General features: G+C 37.8%; 1 protein-coding gene across 3 annotated transcripts in view; it reads right to left on the bottom strand.

The window, feature by feature from the left end:
* LOC136838592 (START domain-containing protein 10-like) overlaps positions 1–27,002 on the bottom strand; it is an 80,743-nt gene that overhangs the window by 19,270 nt on the left and 34,471 nt on the right. For 2 of the 3 annotated variants that reach the window (XM_067103797.1, XM_067103798.1), the window contains 3 exons: positions 22,552–22,699; positions 22,177–22,329; positions 10,088–10,209 (listed from right to left, as the gene is read on the bottom strand). In XM_067103797.1, the coding sequence (XP_066959898.1) occupies positions 10,088–10,209; positions 22,177–22,329; positions 22,552–22,699 (423 nt within the window). Of the gene's footprint in view, positions 1–8,777; positions 8,843–10,087; positions 10,210–22,176; positions 22,330–22,551; positions 22,700–27,002 lie in introns of all 3 variants that reach the window. The other variant, XM_067103799.1, reaches the window with a different exon arrangement.

Below are 27,002 nucleotides of genomic sequence, written 5' to 3'. Positions count from 1 at the left end.
GGTAGGTGATCTCCCACCCTACAACTTAATGGACTTACCTACCCTTAACCTTCTGCATTACCTTTCATACTCTACCCTACCAAACTTTCTCTCGCACTGCTTAGAGAGGTTCAGGTAGCTTGGTGTTTCTCTGGCCTCATAACTGAATCAAGGCCAGTAGCATGATATGCCATGAGGTCCATACTCACTGTAGGGGCCACAAGCCTGATGACAGAAATATGTGATGCAGGGGATGTATTGAGTTGTAGTTGTGCACTTCTTCCTATGCATATGGGATCAAACTAAGAGGCCAAATTTGTTCAGACTGACAAGGTCCACCTGAGCTTAGATGGAAGGTCATAGTATCTTTTTCCACGTACTGTTCGCTAATGTTAAAGTACTTAAATCAGGGCTACAACCCATTAGATACAGAAGTCATCTCTGTAAATCTCCAAATCCCCATGTACCCTTCAATCCAACAATTGTCAAACTCTGTCCTCCCTCCCTTGATGAACCTTTGATACAGGCATTATTAGGACTTTGGCTTGTCTCTAGGATACAGAGATCTGACAGATACTCAACATCTGAACATACTACACATACAGGATATTGCTGTGAAAGTATTTCAGAAACAGATGTAAAAGTATCTGGCAGATAAGTGTCAATAGAGAAATAAGAATTAAACTTCATAACAAATGTGATGCCTGGATTGTATGTGAAAGCCGTGAAGAGACATTTGAAGCAAACAAGAGATCTGAATGATACTGTATACAGATGTATTAGTTAATGATTATAAAGTATTGGGGTTCTATGTGAAAAAGCCCCAGAAATCTGGGTACAGTATATGTAAACTTGAATATGAAAGACACCTCAAATAAAACAGTGGCAATAAAAGTGCATAACAAAACCTACATAGACAACATTAACTGAAAAAGGTGAAAATTATAACTATTGTAAATTAATCAAACATATACGTAATAAAATAGATCCTACAGAAATTAAGGACATATCACACTTCAAAAAATAAAATAGGTCGGAGTTCACACAAAATCTGATATGTAGTCACATATGCTACGCAACATAAATAAAGATGGCAGGGAAATGCTGACAGAGGTCAAACCCCAACTAAATTTCACCAATGGTAGGGGGTGTGATATTCAATCACTACATACATATATGAATTTAAAAAGGATGAAATATAGGACAAGAGTCCAAGCACAGCATGGAAGATCAATATGGTGTCAAGGGCCAAAATGATAGTTCTGACCTTTGAAGATTCAAATATACCAGATCATGTTTGCACTGAAAATGAAAGACTTCAATTTTGTGAATACAAGCCAAAGCCAATACAATGCTACAACTGGTTCAGGTTTGGCCATCCCCATGTTTCTATAGAAATACAGTATATGATTACTATGAACTGCTCTGTGCAAGACCATGGTCAATATACAAACAACACAAAAAGTGTCAAGTGTAAAAGAAACAAAAAAGACCATTAAAGTAAATAAAATAAAACTGCAAAGAATACAGAGAAAATAAAAAATATTTATAAAAAGCAAAAGCTAGCCATCTTAGTGTTGGATATGCTTAGAAATTAAGTATAAAAATGAATAATGCAAAGGCCATTCAAATGACCAACACTACACATAAAAATGAATTATGCAAAGGCCATTCAAATGACCAACACTAAAAATAACACAATCTAACAGGCAATATCATTGCCTATTGATAAAGGCTGACAATCATAATACCTAATAGGACCAGCAGGTGAGAAACATTCCTGGAAATATACAACCCTCTCAAAGCGTTTATCCTGCATATCAGCATGAATCAATAATGCACACTCTGGATATACTGTACATATTACGTACCCGATTTAGGAAGAGAAGAATATCTAAAGCACCAACTAATATCTTGAAAAAGATGACAATCCTCCTCTTCACCACCATTTAGCCCAAAAATCCCAGACACAATAGAGTTAGAGTCCTATCACAGATGACAATATGGACGAGAGTAGCAATGTAGCTGCCATACAAGATAAAAATGGTAAAACAAGAGAAAAAGATTAATGCTGAGGTCCACCAAACTCTTTGACAAAATAAACAGAATACAACAAAATCAAATAATAACCCCAACATAACGAGGACATCTTTAACAACCTCTTCTAATAATCCAAAATCCCATTTAAGATAGATGGATATAAATATGATATTTTAATGATAAAATAAAGTTTGTTCATACTTACCTGGCAGATATATATATAGCTGTATTCTCCAAAGGTCCGACAGAATTTCAAATTTAGCAGCTTTAGTGGCCGGTCAGGTGGTTAGTACCCATTCCCGCCGCTGGGAGGTATCAGGAACCATTCCCATTTTCTATTCAGATTTTCTAACAATATAAATATATATATCTGCCAGGTAAGTATGAACAAACTTTATTTTATCATTAAAATATCATTTTGTTCATGAGACTTACCTGATATAATATAGCTGAATACCACCTTTGGAGGGTAGAGACAGCCAAGAAATAGGAAAAAACCAATTATTGGTAAAATTATTTTGGTTCCTTATCTGATAGCGTAGCTGACTGAGTGGTTACTGTCACTCTAGTCTGCTTCTGCTTTACTAGAGACCCCAGCGGGTAGTGACCTATATGCTAGATGATCTGTCAAAATGACCACAATGTGACTAGAATAGCCCATACAAAGAGGACAAAGAGCATTACTAACCACCTAACCAACACCTAAAGCGTTGGTTTGCAAGGTTGGGAAGACAGTAGTCGACCCAACAAACCAATCAGAGTTACCCTTGTCCCCAAGGTTGCTGAAGCAGCAATGTATGGTCCCAGCGAAAGCAATTTCGTATGCTACCTAAACATCTTGCCAAGTGTGAAAACACCGAATTGACTTCAAAAATGTGGCACTAAAAATGTCACTGAGTACCATATTTTCTTGAACGCCATGGAGGTTCACCTCGTGGCGTTAACTCTCAACAACTTGAAGTTGGAGTCGTCACAACTTCTTTGTGCGTTTTCTAATGAAGAATGCCAGTGCATTCTTCGACATAGGTTTAACTGGTTGCCTCACAGAACACCATAAAACATCCAATGGACCACGAGTGTCCTGTGTTCTTTTAAGGTAGTACTTGAGAGCTCTAACTGGACATAGAACTCCCTCAGGTTCCTGTCCAAAAAAGGTCTGCTAAACCTTTAATTTCAAAGTGTCTTGGCCAAGGGTTAGAAGACCTATCATTCTTAGCCAAGAACTTAGGGCTTAAAGAATAGACAGCATTGTGTTCCTTGAAGCCCACATGACGGCCTCGAACTTCTCTCACTCTCTTACCGCGCGAGGAATGCCGTTTGAGTAACATCCTTAAGAGATGCAGAGTGGAGAGCTCAAAAGGACTAAACATCAAAAACTTGAGCATTACGTCCAAGTTCCAAGCAGGGGAAATCAGCTGAGGAACCTTGGACGTCTTGGCATCTAAGATCGTGGAGGTCCTTATTGTCAAGACAAAGCTAATTCTGTGTCTGAATACAATCGAAAGCATGCTCCGATAACACTTGATAGTCGGAACTGCTATATGAGTTTTTCTCTTAAGTAAAGGAGAAAATCCGCAACAGTGATAGAGGAAGAGGAAAAAGCCCTTCTTTCTAACCAACCTTTGAAGGTTGCTCACCCCAGATATATTTTCGAAATCCAAAGGCGGAGGAACTGACAACAGGTGTTGACAGTCCGGCGACAGAGAAAATCTGAATAGAAAATGGGAATGGTTCCTGATACCCGCCTCCCAGCGGCGGGAATGGACTAACCACCTGACCGGCCACTCACGTGTGCCGCGAAATTTGAAATTCTGTCGGACCTTGGAGAATACAGCTATATATATATCTGGCAGGTAAGTCTCAAACAAAATGACAAATTTAAATTAATTTGTATTTTTCATAGCTAACAAACCTGCGGGCTTAACATTACGATAAATCTTCTGACGCCAGCTGGAAACTGGTAAAAAAAAAAAAAAAAAATTGTTTATATAAGGAATTGGCATCTGGCATCCGTCAAGGAAGTGAGATGGGAAGCGGGCAGCAACCTTATTTCAACTCCATGACATCTTAGTTTTCTTCTTACCGCCATTGACAGAGGTCATTTCTTTCTCTCCTTCCTTTCCATAGCCAGTTGTTTTTGCCTTTGCCCGTGTTTCTTTGCTGTATTTGTGTTCAGTGTTTGTTTGGTGTGCGTGTGTTTTGGTTTTTATCATGCAGTCCCAAAACCCAACTAAAAGTTCCCATAAGCCTCAGAGGATAAGTTCTGGTGCAGGCATCTACCCCTGCTTGCATTTTCTGGCTTCCTTTGAGACTGACCCCCACTCAACTTGTAGTAGGTGCAGATCGAGTGTTTGTAATGTGACTAACCCTTGCCCTGAGTGTCGTTCTTGGCTTCCTGAGCAATGGAAGAGACTTGCCAAGCAGCAGCAACACAAGAGGAAATTGGAGGCACCATCTTGGGAAGGATTTTCTCCTCCTTCGATGGATGTATCTCAACTCCCTCATTGTTCTGCTTCCCCCCGTGCTTCTCCTTCCTTGTCAGCTTTGTCTCCTTCCTTTTCTTCCATTGATTCGTCTTTGGAAGTTTTGGGAGAAGGATCTCTAGATATTACGCCTCAAGCTGCCCCGTCTCTCTTGTGGGGGGAATGTTTTTCCTCCCAGGAGGGTGGGGGCAGCGCCATCTTTTTCCTCTATTTCAGGCTCAGATGCGCAGAAGACGTCGGTTGATTGGGCTTCTAACCTCAGACAAAGAACATAAAACCCAGAAATTAATTATAACTTTCAACACCTTCCCTCCCCTACCAGGAGAAAGATCTCATGAAGGTACAGTAACAAAAATTCACAAATCAGTTAGTGCTAAAAAGTCCCACTTAATACTGCACTTTAGTCTTGTACTATCCAGATCCTCTAAGATTTACCTAAAATTTGCTCCATTTATCTAGAAGCAGACTGGGCAGAGTTGGTGTAAGTTATTTGTAGGGTATCATGAATTCAGTATCAAATTATATTTCTGGCATATTATTTGTCAATACAGGTATAAAAAATTCATGGGCATATAATTAATAAATGTTCATAATTAGCCAAATATTACCAACTTAACAATCAGCTATTATGGTGGATATCAATTCTAAGCACAGATCCTGAATTCAGCAGGAATATACACAACAGACTGATATAAACTTGTAACTTGCTTGATAGCTCAATACTACAGTAGTTAAAATTGCCTGATCAAAACTGACAGTCGATCACCGTATCTAAACCATGGGCCAGAGTTCAAATCCTAGCCAGTTCACATGCACTTATCAATTATAATTCCTAATGGTGTACATTATTTGTGAGGTATAGTGATTTCAATATTATATGATAATTGTGACCTAATATTTGTGAATATAAAAGTGTCATGCATTAGTGAAAAAAATTTATACAGGCAGTCCCTGGTTGACGACGGGTCCAGCTTACGATGTTCTGAGGTTACGACGCTTTTCAAATATATTCATCAGAAATTATTTCATGGTTTACGATGCATATTCCAGGGTTACGACGCGTCGTACGCCAATCCAACAGAAGAAATGTGGCTCCAAAACGGCAGAATAATCAAAATTTGAAGGCTTTTTTGATGAAAAACTCAATAAAAATGCAGTTTACATCGTTTTCAATACAGCCAAAGCATTAAAAGTAAGGTTTTCTTAGGATTTTTTATGATTTTCAATGATTTTTTGGTTTAGGATGATTTTCGGTTTACGACACGGCATAAAAACGGAACCCCTGTTGTAAGCCGGGGACTGCCTGTAATCAGCCAAGTGGTACATACTTAGCAATCAGCTATCTCGGGGGTTATCATTATCACCATAATTATTGTTGTCAGCACTTTGTTTTATCAAAGCACTGAGCTACTGTATTTACTCTCACAGGGTTAGCAAGGAGGTTTGGCCTTTATTAATATCAAAGTTTTGATTTTATTTATCAAATTACAGCTTTCTAAAAATTTTATAATTGGTTCAGCTGATATCAATTCTAAGTATACAATCTGAACTATACGACTCAGCTATAAGAGTGGAATATATTCAACAGCAACTCCTAGCTGGTCAAATATCTAGACACTGTTCACCATACAAGCACTAGATTTGCCAAAGGAGCTTTTAGATATTTGCAAATTCCCATTCTCTTTGTTGATGCCAGAGAAGTACTTTAAGACCTTTAACATCAGTCTTCCTTAATTCAGGCTCTTTAACAGTATGATTCGCTCTTTAATCTCACAACCTTATGGTTTTCTGGTTATGTAAATATTGAACAGTTTTGCAATGGCCATAAATGAGCTGCTTACGTTAAAGTTGCCAACAACCCCTCCCCCCCAATGGATATCCGCTATCTAATTCTGCATGTGATGTATTTTGTTGGCATCAAGAAGAATATGACAAAGTTGGCAACTCACGTAATTTCTATGGAAAATGCTAGATTTACAGATGGCTCCAAATCCAGTGCTGGCAATGGATTTTGGAGTAATAAGCCATGAATTTTATTGTTGGGATGCACTTCCAATTACAGTACAGTATAACATATTTTTACAGATGAACTGTATATGTATAATTTTAACTGCTACTAAGAATTTAGCAACTATGGGTGAAGGAAATGTCGTTACGATTACAGATGCAAAAGAGTGTTCTACATGTTCTAATTTTAACTCTAAAACATCTGTTGTTTTTAATGACTGTACTATACTACACATAATCAAGTGCAGAGGGATAAAAGAAAACTTTCGTTTGAGATCCTGCACATGTTAATGTTTGGTAATGGTAATGATGGATTAATTAGCAAAGGGAGCTCCACTGAACTTACTTTCAGGAGATATCAACTTCTGTACAATAAATCCTTGCCTGAAATCAGAAGTTTTATTTGGAGTTGTATGGCAAGAATGGTGGAAAGCAATAAGTGAGATAAAATGAAAGATCTTGGGGATAATATTTCCTTTGAAGTAGCACAACTAGCTATATGAGAGAGAGAGAGGCCTTTGCTGTTTACAAATGGGCCATTCCCATCTAACAAATGGTTTTTTAATGTCAGGTAAATACAGGCTATATTGTGATGACTGCCTTGTCCCTTTGACCATGAAGAATTTGTAAATTGAATGCTCCAGTCTCGGTGACCTTACAATCATACTTTTCTTACAGATTCAAGACAAGGATGGCAGGTATACTCTTGCCAATATTCTCAGAGAGGAAGTAGCACATGATGTAAATGAAATTTAAAAATTTATTTCATAAGATGGCTTTCTACAAAAGATCTATTTCTTTTCTTTTTATTCACTGTCCTTGAACGTTTTTAATATCAAGATATTTCACAACAAACATGACACACTTGGGAAAGGAATATTCAGTCTTAGTTCCCAAGAATCTGTCAGTTTTCACAGTCAATGTTTGTCACAGGTTACCAGCTATCTGCCCTTCTGATAACCTTCTCCAAGGAGCTCTCCAAGTTAGGGAAACTCCTGTGCCAACTACACTTTGTTTCCACAGGAATTTGGAAATGCTAAACCTTCACACTCAAAGGCTATTCATCAGAAGCTCAGAATTGTCTTTTTGATGGAGACACCCAGGTTTACCTCCAAGAAATGCAAGGGATCAACCTTTCCCTATATCATTCAAAGCAAAGCTCATTCAGGTCTTGGAAAAGCAGACTATAGGGAGGACTATAACCTCAGACAGAATCTTTTTTGGTAATGAAAAGTCATACTAAGTCTCTAAACAAGCTAGAGATGATGTTTCTTATAAGCACTTTGAGAGGAGTCAGCATACGATACACACCCTTGAATAACTTGTCCATTTCAAGGATCAAAGACTGACTGATCTGTCCTTGCTGCAGACCTTGTAAGAAATTCAAAGTAACCAATACCAAATGATTCCACCCTTATCATTTTGGTTACTCTAGTACCATGCCAGTGTGTAGTGAGCCCTTCCCTTTGCCCTGATAAAACAATCTGTCAGTATCTTTTGAGATCAAAGACGTTCAGAGAAATACTTTGACACTTCTTGTCCAAGTAAAATATATGAAACACATTAATTATTAAGTATTACTCCATTCTGACATACTTTTAATGGACTACAGGAATGTTAGAGCAGCACATATTACAGTACTTTTCCAGAAGAAGAAAGCTTCTTAGACTCCTATGCAGTACTTTTAAATTTTTTTGTCAATACAGGCATGACATGCATAGGAAGTGCCATGCAAAGTTTGCAATTTAGGTCCTGGCAGATGAGGGACATATTAGTCCCTCTCCTGGAAGAAACTTCTAACTGTTAAGTCATGTTTTTCATGTTCATAGCATTTCCCATCCTATTTTATCCAATACAGTACAGACTATCCAGAATTATTCACTTCTAGGTCACACTCAATGAATAAATTTTGTCTTTTGTTACAAAGGGATGTTCACATCATGACAATCATGTTGGCATAATGTCTGAAAGTTTGAATTAACAAACTGTTATGAGATATTTTTGTAAAACTGGATTTCTGTCAGACACAAATCTGTGTACTGTATCTTCGAAAGATGGATTCTGGGTGATTAAGATCAATCTCAGACTGCTTTCACGCAGATCATACAGATCTCAACTGGCTGACCAGGTTTTTGGCAGCTTGATCTTTCCCACCTAAATTATAATAAGAACTAATTCTAAGAAATAGGTTTATTTTGAAGCAAATCTAATTTTTTAAAACCAAATCAATTTTCTCAAAAACTCATTACTCATCATGCAAGTACCCACCTCCCAGCCCCACCAGGTCTTGCAGCTCTTGGATCAGATGGCACACATACTGACTCCCTTGACGGCTTGAAACCAAAGGATCTGCAGTATTACTGGATGATTCTTGCTTTTAAGAGGGACTTAAGCATCTATGAATGATTTCACAAGCACAAAATGGCTGATTATAAGAAACAGGCTTGCAAAAAATAAACTGATATTATAATTCTAAAACATCACACATTTCCTTCCTTAATGCAACAAGTGATCTGAAGACTTTTTCCTCAGCTAGAGAAATTATTTAATAACAGATTTGGCTGCCAAAACTTGTTACCTATTAAATACCTAATACAGTAAAAGTATCAAAAGTAACAAAAAACTGTTAAATCACCAAAGTAGAGTAATATTCATTATGAGTGGACACATATTTTAACATTCACAAGTATCATAAATGAGCTAGAACATAAGACAAAGATTAATCACTGTGAAGTTGCTTTTGTTAAAACTATCATTAGGTATTTGGCTAGTGGGTTATCATCAATACCGGGTAGTTTAACCAAGATAAAATTCCCAACTCTAATGTGGCTAGAAATGAATCAAGTGATGATCGAATCTTGTATCACCTGCAATAAAAAAATTTTCACAATTTTCATTCTGTCCCATCTAAATACCCAAAGAATTTTATTAAAATCATGGATATTACTGCCATAAGTTTGGACACATTTGCTATGATTTATTTACAGTAAAAAAAGTTTCTTGTAATGCTGACAAATCAAATGAACACTATCCAACAATGCAAAATAAATAACAAAACATGTTTTATATCAAGTATTAAGTGTAAACAAAGTAAACATACGCCACTGGATCAAGTTAGGCTAATACCATACAAAAAAATTCCAGAACCTCAGAGAAAATCAAGCTGACTGAATACTGTAAGGTCTCCATATGCTGAATACAAAATATAGTTGCCAGGTGAATATAAATTAACAGTTTTACCACTGTAGAGCAAAAAAAAAAAAAAGTAAAGTCCACAATATCTATGGGAGCATACTGTATTATAAAATTATACTTCAATAGTAAACCTCTTCAACTGAAATTGTGGACTTTACTTGTGACTCCCGATACACAAGGAATAAAAGTGTGCCATACAAAGCAACATGCAGAGGTATTCTTTCACCATGGTTCAATGAATAAAAATCAACATGCCAAAAATCTAGTAAATACTGGAAGCAAAAGGAAAAAAGTATTTTCTAAACTGATGAAAAAGAGAATGTCACAAAATATGTAAGTGCTTCCTAAAATTCCCAGCAGTTCATAGAAGTACAATCAATTACCTTAGGAGCAAGCACATTAGTTACTTTGTTGACAAGCCAAGGAGGTAGCTTCCCCCTGGGGTCGCAGTGTGATACGTAGCTGAAGGAACACCCACCAGAGGGTAGTGGGCGGATCAGGTAGCCTATGGGAAGGATACATACATGGGTGTACAGGTTGTGCCATACTTAAGGAGGATTACCAGTTACTTACATAGGAGCATGATCTTATATTTGAAGCATGTAGCAATTACAAAGCATGTAAATGTAAACAGCATTGGAAAGTACTTGCTATAAAACCAGTTATAGATGATGTCAGTAAATTATATGCTATTACATAGTAATGATTCTATAACGTCATTTCACACACCAACACAAGATTTCACTAATAAGATCTTGCACCAAAATTAGTAACTTTAAACACCCTAAATGGTTACCTGCATTCAAACATGCATATAACAGGGTATATGTCCTATATCCAGCTGAAAACAATGTACTTTACTGTTGTTGTAGCAGAAAGAAATTTTTACTGATTACTAAACTGGATGAGAAGGATTATTAAGTCATTTAAAATTTCGACAGCTAGCCTAATTGTCCAATAACAACAAAGTAACCTTGCATTTAAAATTTTAAGATTAGCATAACTGCCAACAGTGTTAGTAAACAGAAAATTGGTGTGTATCTCAAGCAAATGCAAGCTATAAATTCAAATACAAAAGGTATTAGAAATATCACTGGAGATATTTAATTCCAGCATTCAAAGATTATAATCTTTTGATAGATGAACACAATTTTGTCACAAAAAATCTTTGAAAATCATAATGAGTACAGTATTATCACCAAGACATTTTCCTTCTAAATTCTATTCCTTATCAGTTATGAACCAGGCAGGTATATCATTTATGACTAAATGATATGCCTATCTGAGAAAAAAAAACTTTTCATGAACCACTAAGATACTTTTTGGACCAAAACTAATAAAAATAAATAGAGATATTACTGGTATATCTTCAATAGATCCTCTGTCATGTAAAATTTTTCTTCAATAGAAATTTGCACGTAGATCATGTCATTTGTCAAACATTGTTATGTTTATAAAATCTCATAAAGAATACACATATAGCAGTGAGTTAAATGTTAGGTCACACACACGCATACAACAGAAAACCTGTAACACCATGTAAATAAAAACACAATTACAACAGAACCAAGAACAAGAGACAGCATGAAACCAAACCAAAATATTACGCATGCATTCATGCAAACTTAAAGGACACACAGTTTTATTCTTCGATTTCACAAATTGAACCATTCATCTGATAATAATAAGATTTTCTACGCAATGTGCGGACACCTAGTTTTTAAATCTTTTTGTCTTGCCCAAACAAATTTTTTCAGTTATTCAACCAGTATTGTTAAGTTTACAGAATACCTTTACATTAAATTTCATTACTGTACAGTATCCATTAAGGTATCATCATCAACATTTTTGAACCAGGTTTTCTCTTTAGAAGATAAAATCTCTAATGAGATCTCTCCACTTTCTAATTTGCAAGTTTGCTATATAATTTCCTATCTCCTTCAAGCTTTCTTTAATGTTTTTCCATGACAACTCCTCTCCTCTTCTCGTCACTTTCCCAAACTTTCTCAAACTTTGAGATCTTAGAACTTTCTAGCATCTAGATACCACCTCTCAGCTACTTCATTTACCGCTCATGGTGTGGTAAGTGTCTGATTTGTTCACTTCACTAGGATCAAAAGGTTGTTATTGTCTCTCTTCCAAAGTAATGTATATTATAATGAGACCTTTGGCATCCACACCTGGGCAAGATCTATGCTGTAGGCTATCCACCTTCTTAAGAAGCAAAACAAATCAGGTTAACTAAAGAGCAAGACTACTGTAGCTTCTGTGGGAGCAGATGTTGAAGCCTTTTCTGCCAACCTATGGCACCCACTACTAAATGAGGATCATTTATATGATTCCCAATATACAACAACCATAATTTTCAGCAATTTATAGTCACATCTCTCCAGAATTTCCTCCTTTTTCTTTACAAATGCTTAGGTCTTCATTGTGTATGAAATGCATCATACATTTTTACTTTAATAATAGGATATGCTTATGGTACTGTATATAAATATTTTAGAAATTTCTTCCAACTTACCCAGGTTACAACATTTTCTTTACATTTCCCCTCTCATTTCACAGTCCAGAATGTCATCTTGGCAACAGAAATATTACACCTCATTCAAGGTCTAGCCATCTACTATTTCATAAATCCTCCATCATCTCTTCACTGTTAACTTTTCTAATACAGTATATTATAAGCATAAAAAATCCAACTACAGTACTCCATTTCTACTTCATAATTCTTGGCATCTCCTACGACATCATCTATTATATTTGATACATAATATTCCCTCTACCCTTAAATGCCTGCAGCATTCACAAGGCACTTTCCAAACTTGACATCAGTTTTTTGTTGGCACTGCTTTCAATCTTCTTTTTTTTTCTGTGTCCTTACTCTAAACATTTTTAAGCCTTCCTTTGATTTTGCTCTTAACACCAAAAAACCTACATACAGTAACTCAGAAGGCCTTAATCTTGATTCTTGATGGACTGTAATTTGTTTTAAATAAATCTATCACCACATGTTAGCCTAATCTGTGGCAACATGACATTATTGCTGTATAACATACAGTAATGAGTCTGTATGTGGAAAACATAATTTTTTAAGAAGCATATATATTTATCTCATTCTTTTTACAAGTTATAGGACAACTGTCCCCTGGATAACTGCCCCTACTGGACAATTCCCCAAAGTAATTTCTCTTCTCCAAATTTTCTGATAGAATTTCCCCATTAAAAAAACTCAATGAAACAATACAAATACAAACACAATTACAGTACAGTAAATAATAGACACATGTACAATTATAGAATAAGAAATATGTATTATTACACTAATCATTATTTTATTTTCATGTTTCTTGTACTGTATTATCCTATAAAAAAGAATACATATGTAACATATATGTGTAGTTAAATCTTTAAAATGTTTCCTCATAGGTGAGTCTGGATTTCCTTTAAGCACTAATCAGTGGTGAAACTAGAGCCCCCTCTGTCTACAGCAATACGAAATTTCCAACTATCTGGATGGAAAGTAGTAATGTTGGCCTGGATAAGGTTACGCCATCCTTAAATGGAGTATTTTATGATAAGTAGATCTTCAGTTACATGGTCACACATATTTCACATGCTAACAGGGAAATATGCTCTCTTATTATGTTGAGGTGTTCTGCCAATACATGTACCTTCAGAGTAGTCTATAATAGGATCAGTGTTAGTGGCATCATCTTTTGCAGCATGTCAAATGCATCCAACACTTCATCTGGCTGAATATATGTCTGAGCTAGTACATACAAATTTTCATGGGAAAGTTAGTGTCAATTCAATAACTTACTCGAAATCCTTCAGACTGCACCTTGCTATTTATTTGGCAATTAGTGATTGACAAGGAAAGGTTGTAGAATGAGGTTAGGGCTGATAGTGAGGAGATGACAGAAAAGGTTTAGATATGTTACTCATGTTTATGTGGTAGCAGAGCATAAGAGCAATAAATCTTCTTGAAGCCAAACAATGAATAGTGTACAGTTGGTAAAACAATTCAGGTACAACTTTAAATGTTCCATCACCAAATCAGTCAACTGAATTCTCCAGCACCTTAACATTTTTGACAGTGGAAATGAAGCTGCACATGCTGACTACTCAATAATAAGGTTAAATCATATGGGTAGTAACTGGTAATGAATATTGATTGCATTATACAGTACTGTAGATGATGATGATAATGATGAATTAGCTGTGCAGTACAATGAATGACGATGGAGATATGGCTGCACAGCAAAGCAGAGGAGTTGCATCTCATCTGAGGGTGCCTCTTCACCTTCTTCAGGAGGTGCTTTGTCAGGGTTTTTGGGAGGCACTGTCATGTTAAGGTATTTGAACATGGCAACAAAGGTGGTACGGTAGGGCTGCATGAGTATTTTACCTTGTTCATGCTCAATGCAGGCGACGGCAAATAATGTCATGCCATAATGGGCTGCTACTTCTCCGTAACTTTTGCCCTTTCTTAACATAACAATCATATCTTCTTTCTTCTCATCAGTTATTAATTGTAGGCTCTTTGCCAGAGGCCTTAGAAGAGCATTTAGAGGACATCTTAACCCTTTCATATCTGTATAGTTATCACATCACTGAGGGCACATGAGCCCCGATGTGTCTGGGAGCGCTTCGACAGTGCGAAAAAATAATTATTTCGAAAATTCAGCAAAAATATAAATTTTATGCCAACAACGTTCATTTTGCTGTCCTTTTTCTAAATGTTTATATTTTATGGTGGAATAGTCAGAATAAGAGTCCCAGCCCTCTAAATACAAAAAATGTGAGTTATTGCACGAAAAAAAAAAAAAAAAAAATCTTTATTTATTTTCATATTTTCAGAACCCAAAACTATGAATGTCAGGCGAATGAATTATTTTTTATGAGAAAGCCAACAAAATTCTCTAAATATCGACATATAAAAGAATGGAAAACGAATAAGTCCAGCTGGTGAAAAATTGATAGAAAAAGGGGAAGAAACAGAGCGCTCTGCCCGGCCTATGGTGAGAATTATCGCTAGAAAAAAGATTTTTTTGAAGAGCCCTATCTCGGTTATTTTTCATAGAAATTACTTTGTAAATATACGAAAATGTAGAGGAAAAGTTGAAGAATAATGTGAGAGTCAAGAAAAATGGCTTTGGTAACGACAACAGTTTCATTTTGACGTTATAAATTGATTGAAACGAAAAAATGTTACCGTTGTCAACATTATCGTTCGTAGCTCAAAAGCTATAACAGTTAGGCGAATGGATTATTTTTTTTGAGAAAGCCAACAAAATTCTCTAAATATTGATATATAAAACAATGAAAAACAAATAAGTTCAGTTGGTGAAAAAATTTATAGAAAAGAGGGTAAGAAACAGAGCGATTTGTTCATGTATGGTGAGAATTATCGCTAGAAAAAGTTTTTTTGAAGAGCCCTATCTCGGTTATTTTTCATAGAAATTACTTTGTAAATATACGAAAATGTAGAGGAAAAGTTGTAGAATAAAGTGAGAGTCAAGAAAATGGCTTTGGTAACGGCAACAGTTTCATTTTGACGTTATAATTTGATTGAAACGAAAAAATGTTACCATTGTCAACATTATCGTTAAATAGCTCAAAAGCTATAACAGTTAGGAATGAATAATTTTTTTATGAGAAAGCCAATAAAATTCCCTAAATATTGACATATAAAAAATGGAAAACAAATAAGTCCAGTTGGTGAAAAAATTGATAGAAAAGAGGGTGAGAAACAGAGCGCTCTGCCCGCCTATGGTGAGAATTATCGCAAGAAAATTTTTTTTTTTGAAGAGCCCTATCTCAGTTATTTTTCATAGAAATTACTTTGTAAATATACGAAAAGGTAGAGGAAAAGTTGAAGAATAAAGGGAAAGTCAAGAAAAATGGCTTTGGTAACGGCAACAGTTTCATTTTGACGTTATAAATTGATCGAACGAAAAAAAGTTACCGTTGTCAACATTATTGTTCGTAGCTCAAAAACTATAACAGTTAGGCGAATGAATTATTTTTTATGAGAAAGCCAAGAAAATTCTCTAAATATCGACATATAAAAAAATGAAAAACGAATAAGTCCAGTTGGTGAAAAATTGATAGAAAAGTGGGTAAGAAACAGAGCGCAAACGCCAGGCATAAGGTGAGAATTATCGCTAGACATTTTTTTGAAGAGCCCTACTGGATTTTTTCATAGAAATTACTTTGTAAATATACAAAAATGTAGAGGAAAGGTTGAGGAATAAAGTGAGAGTCAAGAAAATGGCTTTGGAAACAGCAACAGTTTCATTTTGACGTTATAATCTGTTCGAAACAAAAAAAAAAAATGTTACCGTTGTCAACATTATCGTTAGAGCTCAAAAGCTATAACAGTTGGGTGAATGAATTATTTTTATGAGAAAGCCAACAAAATTCTCTAAATATCGATATATATGATAATGAAAAAATGAGATTCAGAGCCCTGCCTAAAAATCCAGACATCTCTTATGTGATGCACTAACAAATTTCCGCTAGTTTTACCGTAAAAAACTTTGCGAAAGCATGTTGGAAACTGTTCTCGATTGACGCCGCTGTATGTAAACAGCCACACGTGTTTACCCAGCCTCAAACGCATGGTCTCTGACAGAAGTGTGGCCTGTCAGGCCTGCGTGGGTGCGATCAGCTGATGTCATTGTGAGAATTTTACTACGCCATGGATTTGCCCATGCGCAGTAGAGGAACTAAAAATTTATAGAAAATAGAGGATACCAAACAGAGTGTTTCCAATAATGTAATCCTAAATTTTATAAAAAAAATGTAAGATACGAGAGAGAAACGTGGGTAGGATCAGCTGATTTCATTGTGGGAAATTTACTATGCCAGGGAATTGCGCATGCGCAGTATAGGCACTGCTTGCCTGGCGTATCGATGCCTGAGTTACACGGTCCAAGGTATGCTTTAGCCTATGGAAACCACCAACTGTCCGAAAATAAAAAAATTTACCCCTACCACACGTGACGAAAAATGTCGGTAAATTTTACGTACAATTACGTCAGTCAGACAAGAAGGGGGGTAGGGGGTTATTGCGTAATATGACGTCAATTGGGCAGGAAAGGGTTAATGCACGATTTAAAAAAAATATTCTTAGTCCATAGTACTGTACACGCAAAACACACAAATGAGAAATAGCAATGAAACGAGTTATATTTGGTCATTTGCTGCTACGGTATACGCACGGTACTATTGCGCGTACATATACTAACACTGATATTCTGTGCATACATTACTGTACATTTTATTAAATGTTTTGTTGTAAGATAATTTTTTATAATTACATACAAAAAGTGTTTTAGGATGATAAGTAGTACTACAGATAGTATGTAGAGCATATCTAAAATATGTAAGACGACAGGAATAGCAGGGTACGTATGTTTACGTCTGCGGTGCATAGCATTTTCATGTATGTACTAAGTATATATTCATGACTACTATAAGTACATTTTGTATGATGAAAAAAGATTTACTAATTTTCAAATATTACAGTAATGTACTGTAATATATTAATGTAAACACAGCAAAATTTCAATAACATATATTTGTTTTTCTTAAAAGTGCTTCATCCAAGCCACCTCTCCGCAAATATAAAAAAACTCAAGATGCTGGATGCTGTGTAACCAGGACCAATGATACTCGACACGCTATTGGCTGTCATCTGCAAAGCAGCCAATCCAGAAGCGCCAATCATTTTCCTTGGTGCTCATTGGCTGTTCACTTGGCACTGATTGGCTGAACATTCATGACCAACTTGTGAACATGGAATTCTGGGAGACCACATCCATGGCATCCTTCTCAGTTCATGCGTAGTTCGCAGCATCTTCTTACCATGTGAAATTGCGCATCTTTGTGTTTGGTTTCTTAATCTTTGAGCATCAGCGGTAATCGGCCCTAAAATGCCTCCTAAAAAATGCCCTGCTCCTTCTAAGGCTTCTGGCAAAGTCTAAAAGAAAGAAGACTGTTATGAAACTCGAGGAGAAGGTGAAAGTTCTTGACATGTTAAAGGAGGGCAAAAGTTTTGCTGCGGTTGGCCACAATTTTAATGCTAATGAGAGCACAGTGAGATATATAAAGAAGAAAGAGGCAGAGATACGAAAGTCTGTGAGTAAGAGCTACTTCAGTAGACAGTTGCAACAGTGCGGGATCAAACAATTGTGAAGATGGAATCTGCGCTGGCATTCTGGATGAAGGACTGCTGGAAGGAGAACGTGCTTCGTGAGAAAGTGCGACAACTCTACTAGCAGTTATCAACTGCTACGGAAGGCAACGACATAGTACAGGCAGAGGAAGGCGTTGAAGAAGGAAAATTAGAATTCTTAGGCTTCAATGAACCAGTGCCAACAGAAGCAGAAGAAGAAGAGGAGAAAGAGCCCCAAGCAGGACCATCATCAGCGCCTCAAGGTTTCCAGGCCAGCAATGGTTCCACCGATTTCAAAAGTGGTTCCACCCAAAGTCTGTTACTCTGCATGGGGAATCAGCTTCTGCAGACATTGAAGCAGCTGCGAAATATCCGGAGACCTTCAAGAAAATCCTCGAGGAGAAGGGCTACATCCAGAACAGGTGTTCAATATGGATGAGACTGGCCTGTTCTGGAAGATGCCTTCCCGGACATACCTCATGAAGGACGAAGCTAAAGCCTCTGGATTCAAGGCCCAGAAGGACAGGGTTACCCTCATCATATGTGGGAATGCGGCTGGTTTCATGCTTAAACCAGGCCTCATTTACAAGGCTGCAAACCTCAGGGCCCTCAAGAATAAGAACAAGGCATTTCTTCCTGTGTTCTGGATGCATAACCCTAAAGCTTGGATCACCAAAGTCCTTACAGAGTACTGGTTCTATCAGACCTTCATCCCTCAAGTTAGGCAATACCTGAATGACTTGAGCATGGAGTTCAAGATGTTGCTGATCATGGATGATGCTGATGGCCACCCTCTCGACCTTTATTACAAGGGAGTCCAGCTTGAGTTCCTCCCTCACAACACCACCTCTCTCCTCCAGCCTATGGACCAGGGCATGATCCATGCCTTCAAGGCATTCTACACCGGGAACTCACTCCAGTACCTTGTGAATGCAATGGACAATGGCAGAGAATTTAAGCTAAAAGACTACTGGCGTAAATTCACGATTGCCACGTCTGACAATCATCAACTGATCACTCAATGACATGAAGGAGGAGACCCTGAAAGCTTGCTGGAACAAGTTGTGGCCAGTGTGTGTTCATGATTACAGTGGCTTCTCTCCTGAAGAAATTCAACATTCGGCCGTTAGTAAGGCTGTCCAGTTGGTGAGGATTCTAGGTGGAGAAGGCTTTGAGGACATCACCGAGGATGAAGTCGGCACCCTCAATGATGCCCACTCTGACCCCCTGACAGACCAGGATTTGGAAGACCTGACGAAGTCTGCCAATGAGGAAGAAGATACGCCAGGTTCAGGGGAGGAGCAGGAGGAAGAGGAGGGCAGCCTGACTTTGGAACGTCTGTCCCACGTTAAGAGAATGATCAAGGAGACGCAGGGGTATGTTTCAACATGGGATCCTTATACAAAACGCTCCTTAAAGTTTTCAAACACCCTTGATTTAGCGTTGGAGCCCTATAATCAAGCCCTCACCACCATGAAGAAGCAGTGACAGCAGCTGCCTATCACCATTTTCATCAAATGGACGAAGAAGTCCCCTCCAAAGTCTCCCAAATCACCCAAAGTAGTGCCTCTCGAATCACCTGAAGAAGTTCCTCCCTAATCTCCTGAAGTAGTGCCTCCCAAATCAACTGAAGAAGTGCCTCCCGAAGGTGAAGAGGCACCTCAGATGAGTTGTAACTCCTCTTCTTTGCTGTGCAGTCATATCTTCGTCATTCATCGGACTGCACAGCTAATTCTTCATCATCATCATCTTTAATCAACATTCATCACAGGTGAGTACCTGTATGATTTACATATGTAGTAATCTTCATATGCACATTGTATTAAATTTTTTTAAATGTGCATATGTATTTTTTTATTTTTTGTCTCTCTCTCTCTCTGTGAATTACATATAAATACCAATGGTTCCCCTCTAAAAGAAAACAGGACGGCTTGTAACTGTATGAAAGAAAATGTGTGTGGCTGAATACGTAGGGGGGGACTGGATTATTTTCACCTACAGCTGTAAGCAATACAGTACGTACATTTGTAACAATAAAATGTTTAAGATGACTTGGAAATGATATTAATACTATCATTTCAAAGATTAATACAGCAATAGGTAATAGTTAAATGTATACTTGATGTAGGCTGGTATATTTAGGCATACTTTGGTGTTTGACCTTTCATGGTAGACAGTTATAAGCGTTTTTAGAAGGGAGGTTCTAAGTATTCGCAGGGGTGCCTGGAACGCATCCCCCGTGAATACAGGGGGTTTACTGTACAGTGATATAGGACATTCAACTGTAATAAAATCCTTATTCTTCAAGAAGGCAAATACTGCTTGCGGTTGCAAGGAACAGCATGCCCTGTGAAACATAAAATCCTCCCCAACCCACAAAAGAAACAATAAACATTGTATAAGTCTTTACCCAGGGAGGATTAAAAAAGTCAACGATAAGCAAAAATAATGACCATCTTGCCATGAGATAAGGATTATTTATACCTACAACTAATATTTTTAATTAATAAATTTAAATTTTTTCTCACTGGATCTGCTTGATTGAAGGCCTATCACTGTCTCATTCTCACATACCTATGAAGAACCTGAACTCTTGAAGTTAACTGCCATGATCACTTCCTTATAACAACCTTTAATGGCATCAACCAGTGCATTCCCAACCTTTGTCTGAATATCAATTAAATCATTATCCCAGTATGATCATAAGTCCATCTATTACATCCACACTTCACTACCAAATATACCCATGGAATACAGTACTACTTAATTTCAAAGATGTATATTCAGCCTATAATTAATGGGTCTAATGTAACTTGAGGTATGCTTTTGAAAGGTAAAAATTATGAGGCTAGGCTAAGGTAAGATACATGACTATTTTTTACAAAGTTGGTCCCTTATTTTTGTAATATAAAAAATGTAATTACAAGTTGTTTAATAAATTATTTATAAATTCTTACCAACAGCTCTATTCATTCAATGCACTCGTTATTTACTGAAAAAAAAGGACTCAAAATACAACTGGCATAGTCTAAAGCAAAATTTCCATCAGAATATTAACATTTGCAATGGCTACCTATATTGTTTATCTCTTGTCAGCTGACTAAACACCTACCTCCCCAATCAAGAATATGTGCAGCTATTTGTAAGGAACTATGCATTAGGACAAGAGTACTATTGAGAATAAATAAATAAAATATACTTTAATTCATTTACCATCAAATACCATCAAATAAAGAACCATTATAAATGAGAGATACAAGATCATAAACAACAAAAAATAATATTAAAGGCCTTCAAAAACATTGCTCTTATCAAAGCTAGCACATATTTTTCCATCTGCAGTATACAATAAGGCATCACTACTATCACCATCATTATCTATAGTTTCAGTGCAGTCGTCTGCATGATAATTTTGTGAAGCATCATCATCTATGCCATTTATAAACATGTAATCCTATATTTCTTGAAAGATTTCAAAATGATGTCTTGGTTGATATTTCCTCACTTCACATCTTTTTCGTCCCATTCATCGTCCACTCATTCCACTTTTTCTCTAGCCTGTCCCTAAATGGCTGGTTAATCAAAGCATCAAGTGGCCACTGGATACTGGCTAATCCAACTGAAATAACTGCAATATCAGTTCTGGCTTCACAGGCAGCCTTAACAGGACTCTTTTACCATGCAAGCTCAAAATATATCCTTAGCCAGGAGAGAATTCTGTTTTAGGAGGATTCCAGACCTTATATCCCATATTTCTGTAACCAAAATTTACAACAAACATCACCCATCCAACTCTGTAGCTGGATATGACAGGCTATTTCTGAGTTTGAAAATTACCTAGGGATTCAATTTCACATCAGCCATGCAAGTAGGAACTGCCTTAAACTGAATGTTTTCATGTCTGGTAGCTTTAAGAGGACTGACTTTGCACCAGCTTTATCAATTGTAGAGAAAACGAGTATATCAAATGTTAAGGATGCATACTTACTCTCCTTTGCTCCTGCTTTGAAAGTATGGTTCTTCAACAACTTGGTCATCACATTTTATTATACAGTTTACTCAATAATGAAAGTAATTCCAAGTTAGTATGCCAGACTTACATTATCAAATTCATATCTTTCAACTTACTGGTTTACTTACTTGTTATTTTATATTAACAGCAAGTGGCTGAAATAAGCAAACATACAGTGCAAGAATTTCTGTTAGCACTGTCTATTTATATTACAGACTGAATCATGCTTCAGTAATACATAAAAAACTATCCATAAAAAATGTCATCTAGCTCACCTGTAAGATGGGAAAGACCACGGACAAAGCCTTTTTTAGGTGGATACTGATGGTGGAATACTGAATGATTTAAAACATACAGCTCTTTCCCAGTATCTAACCATGATCGCTGAAGGACAAAGTCACGATTTTTTATAGGAGCTGGACAAGAAACTGAAATGAAACAAAATTAAATCACCCTTATTTTGTTGACTTAAAGCAGCTAGACCAAGGATATCTACCATGTAATAAGAGACTTTAAAAAAATGGCAAAAATAAAAAATTAGGGGTGAAAAAGTTATATTACTTCACCAAATAAAATATATACTGCACAAATCAAGATGACTGAACAGTGGGCATTTACTCCTCTCAATAACTAGTGTATAAGATACTTACTTGCATAGTAAGAAACATCATTATTTGGGTTTAGATATCCAACATCAATTGACTGTATCATGTGCTTGTCCCATATGTGTCGGTAATGAGGATCATGGAGTACATCATATAAAACATTTGCATCAATATCGTTGTAAACAGTACAGACCTGTTAAAAAAAATAATCATAAAAGATTTCACATTAAATTTTGACTGAAAACTAGAATAGTAATTAACTAAAATTTTTGCCTAGGCCTTTCAATTCCTGAACTTTTTCTATTGCAATTTTTTTTTTTTTTTTTAAGCAGATGCAGAGTAGGGAGATAAGGGGAGGCATGGGAAATCCTAACCTTTCCTAGAATATCTGTATCCTGACCCAACCAGACCTTACCTTCCTTACCTAACTTAGGGTGTTGTGCCCTGACCTGGTGGGGGAGAGGGGGTTTGGCATTGTCCCTTTGGACCCCCCAAGTAATACTGAATATCCCTGTCTCCCTACTCACCATGCTACCTTGTTTTAAAGTTTTTATATCTTCTGTATTCATAACCTCATTCTTATGGGACACTTGGTTCACAATTATTCATTTAGCTGTTTAAATCACTAGGTACGTTTGAACAAAATTAGACTTGATTTTTGGAAACATAGTCTTAAGGTAACTCGAGTTCCTATGCTTGAGTACGTGGTTCCTGGGTCATTTGACAAGACGCATTTAGTAGCCTTATATCTCAATATGAAAATATGTAACCAATGTTTCCTGATCTTGTACTGTGCCAAATCCTCAACAGCATGACCTTCAACTTTCTTGAGTCTGAATTTCCTTTCTTAGGGGTACTCTCAAGATCATTTCTACAGTATTTACTTATTTTTGTACCTATTACAGATTTATTTCTCAACATTTACTTATTCTCTTATTTGTTATTAACATATGCAATATTATGTCCTGTTACTGTGTATAATATTACAATCTATTTAATTATATATTAATCAATTTCTACTTTATACAGGCAGTCCCAATTTATCGGGGGGGAGAGGTCCGTTCCGATGGTGCAACGATAAGCAAAAATCGCTGATAACCAAAAATCAGTGATTTTCGGGGCTTATCAGTGCTGATAAGCAATGAAAAATTACATTTTTATAATACTGTAAAATGAAGTTTTATATATACTTACCCGGTAATTACATTAGCTAAGAGTTTCTCTTGCCTTGGCAGCTTAAATTAAAAAATTTGCGGGTTAGCACTTCAATTTAGTGCAGGTGACTGGTCTCGCCCACCAACGAGAGTATCAGAAACTACTCAGCAAACATTCGTCATTACGTTTATGCTTTATGTCCATGCACGGGGAGGACGGAGGGCTCCGTCCGTAATTACTGGGTAAGTATATATAAAACTTCATTTTATTATAAAAATGTCATTTTTATATATGCAACTTACCCAGTAATTACATTAGCTGATTCCACATTGAAAGGTGGTGGGGAATCATGGACAAATTCTGTTTCCAACCATTAATTCATCTAATGATTTGAGATAATAAATAAGTTGCCAGCATTGGTTACAATGCTTGTAGTTCCTTGTTAGTTAAGAGAGCCTGCAGTATAGAACTGCCTCTGATTGTTGCTCAACTTAACCTGTAGCAGCGTGGTAGTAAAGCCAGGAGCGCTTCGCCTTAAGTGGAACACTTTGCAGCGAAGGAGTACTCCGATGGCTGGCGAAGTATGAGATTAAGCTTTGCAACGAAGGTGTACACTGATGGCCGACAAAGCATACATAATTGCCCTTGCCCTGGGTGCAGTACCAATAAAAACAACCAGACATGACTGTCACTTGCACTGAAAAACAGACCATGACCCATTCACTGCCAGTGATGGGTGCTCCAGGTAAATTGTAACCTCCAGCTCTCACAAGTCTCGGCACCTTACTACAAGGTGAATAGATAGTAGGAGAGAATCCTATGCTTCCTTCTACGATGCCATGCCAGCTACTAATAATGATTGCATGGTACTCCAAGAATCTAACACTGTTTAAACTTTCTTTGAAAGGCTAGTAGTGAAGATCGATTACACTTCCCGAAGGACAATTGTCGAATGGATGGCAGGGGCATACATTGCCTGAAAACTAAGGAGGCAGAAGCTGTTCTGACATCCTTAGCCTCCCTAAAAAGGTGCAAAATGCTTTCCTACTTCCCAGAGTGTCTTGGAGAAGGCTGAATATAGACTGGACATCAGGGGCACACAGTGCCTGAAAGCTATGAGGGGAGGTTGTACTGATGTGTCTAGCTTCCACTAAAAGTAGGCCAATAGCTCGCCAGAAACTAAGAGTGGCATCAGATAAAATAAGTCCAAACACTAAAGGTCATGAAAAACTCCTATGCTTCCAATCCTGCTCAGGTCATACCGTAAAACTCCAACAGAAAATGAGCTTCCAACTCTTCTCCAGAGCCAAGGATGCAGGAGAGTTAGCGTTAGACCACCAGAAGCTGGCGCCAGGTGCACTGAGCTGGTGCCAGGCTGTGGGTGGGGCCAGCAGAGTTGGTCATCGGCTAACTAATTGGTCAGGAGCTGGTGGGCGCTCCTAGAAGCTCGGGGTAGAGCTGGCACCCAGCTGTAGCTGGTGCCAGGTGAGGTGAAAGCCAGGTGAGGTGAAAGCCAGGTGAGGTGAAAGCCAGGTGAGGAAAAAACAACTTGGGCTGATGGGTGCTCCTGGGAGCCTGCAGCCCAATCCCTGGGTGTCAAAACCTTCCTCTCTTCCCTCTTCCATTAAGTTCTTGAGAGAGAGAGAGAGAGAGAGAGAGAGAGAGAGAGAGAGAGAGAGAGAGAGAGAGAGAGAGAGAGAGAGAGAGAGAGAGAGAGATTCCTTTATTTCTGAAGTTATCGGAAAGACATAGCTGTCCTGATGAACTTTCCGATCCCAACAAGCTCTTAAATAAAACTGAAGAGGTCTCATGTGAAGTCTCCCTAGTCTTACGAATTTCTCCAGAGAAGTCAACGTCCCCAAGAGATTCATCCACTGGGTGGTGGAGCAAGAACGAAGCGATAGGAAGAGGTCTACCTTCCTCAGTCAGTCTTCCACTCCTCTGAGTGACAGAGAAGCCCAAAACTCAGTGTCTATCAGAACTCCCAAATAAAGAATCTTCTGAGTGGGAGTCAATTGTGACTTCTCGAAGTTCATTGTTAGTCCTAATTCCTGTCAAGAGAAGAGTTTTGTAAGCCCTTCATGCATCGATTCTTCGAAGGTGATCAAATTAGCCAATCGTCCAGACATAGCAAGATCCTCACTCCCGTTAAATGTAGCCAACCCGCCACAGGATTCAACACTCGAGTGAAGACTTGTGGGGCCTTCGAGAGACCGAAACAAAGTGCTCGAAATTGAAAGATCTGGTCCTTGAAAACGAAACGTAGGCATTTCCTCAAATCCGGGTGAGCTGGAATATGGAAATAAGCATCCTGCATGTCCGGGGATATCTGTATTTTCACTAATTCTATTGCTTTTTGTTCAGAAGAGAGGACACTTCCTTCGACAAGGCCAAATGCTTCTCCTAACCGATGGAGTAATCTGTCAATACAACAGGAGTGTCGGTCAATGGCAGATTCTCCTTGAAGGGGATAGAGTATCCCTCTTTTAAAAACTTTGACTACCCACTGATCCGCTCCTCTTTTGCTCCATCTCTCCCAAAAGAGACAAAGCCTGACCCCCACAGGAGCATGAAGGACTCAATCCTCACTTGCGAGAGAAAGATCTTGCAGAAACAAATGCTGTTTATCCAGAGGGGAAAGCAGGAGGGCCGATTTCTGTGGGGTCGAAACCCTTTGCTGTAAACGAGACCCACAGTTCACGCTTCTTCAGGACGCCCATGACATACAGGGGAGCTACTTCAAGCGATCCATCTCTGACGGCTCTACTTGCGCAAGAGAGAAAATTCTCCAGGTCTGCGACTTTAGCACACAAGAAAGGAGATTCTTGAAGCTTCTTGGCAACTAATCCAAACACCAGTCGAGAAAACTCAACATCTTGAAGGCCTTAAAAATACTCTTCAACAGGTGATCCATCTCCCGAGCTGAAAAGAACGTTTTAGCCGATGCGAGAGCCAATCTCTGTCCTGAGTCAATGAGCGCAGAAAAGTCCCCCTGGGAGGAGTCAGGCACTCCTAGGGAAGGAGCTTCTCCCATTGAATACGACAAGTACTGCCTACGTGAGAGATCACAGGGGGAAAACACTAAAACAGGCCCTTACTTGATCCCTCTTGCCAGAAAGTCATTCCTCTACTTGGCAAAGAGCTTTCTTCGAAGATTTAGAAAGAATCATCTTAGGAAGACTAGTTGAATCCACAGCTCATCATGTAAGACGAGCCTGGAGAAGAAGGAGAGGATGGAGTGAAAAATCCGGGAACTGCTGAAGAAGGCACTTAAGGAGTGCCGCATACGGCGCACCAAACGTATCCTGCTCCTCTTCTTCCTCAACAGAAGAAATCGGAGA

This window comes from Macrobrachium rosenbergii, chromosome 5 (assembly GCF_040412425.1).
Source record: "Macrobrachium rosenbergii isolate ZJJX-2024 chromosome 5, ASM4041242v1, whole genome shotgun sequence".
Classification (NCBI taxonomy): Eukaryota; Metazoa; Arthropoda; class Malacostraca; order Decapoda; family Palaemonidae; genus Macrobrachium; species Macrobrachium rosenbergii.
This window is presented reverse-complemented; position numbering and strand designations above follow the sequence as displayed.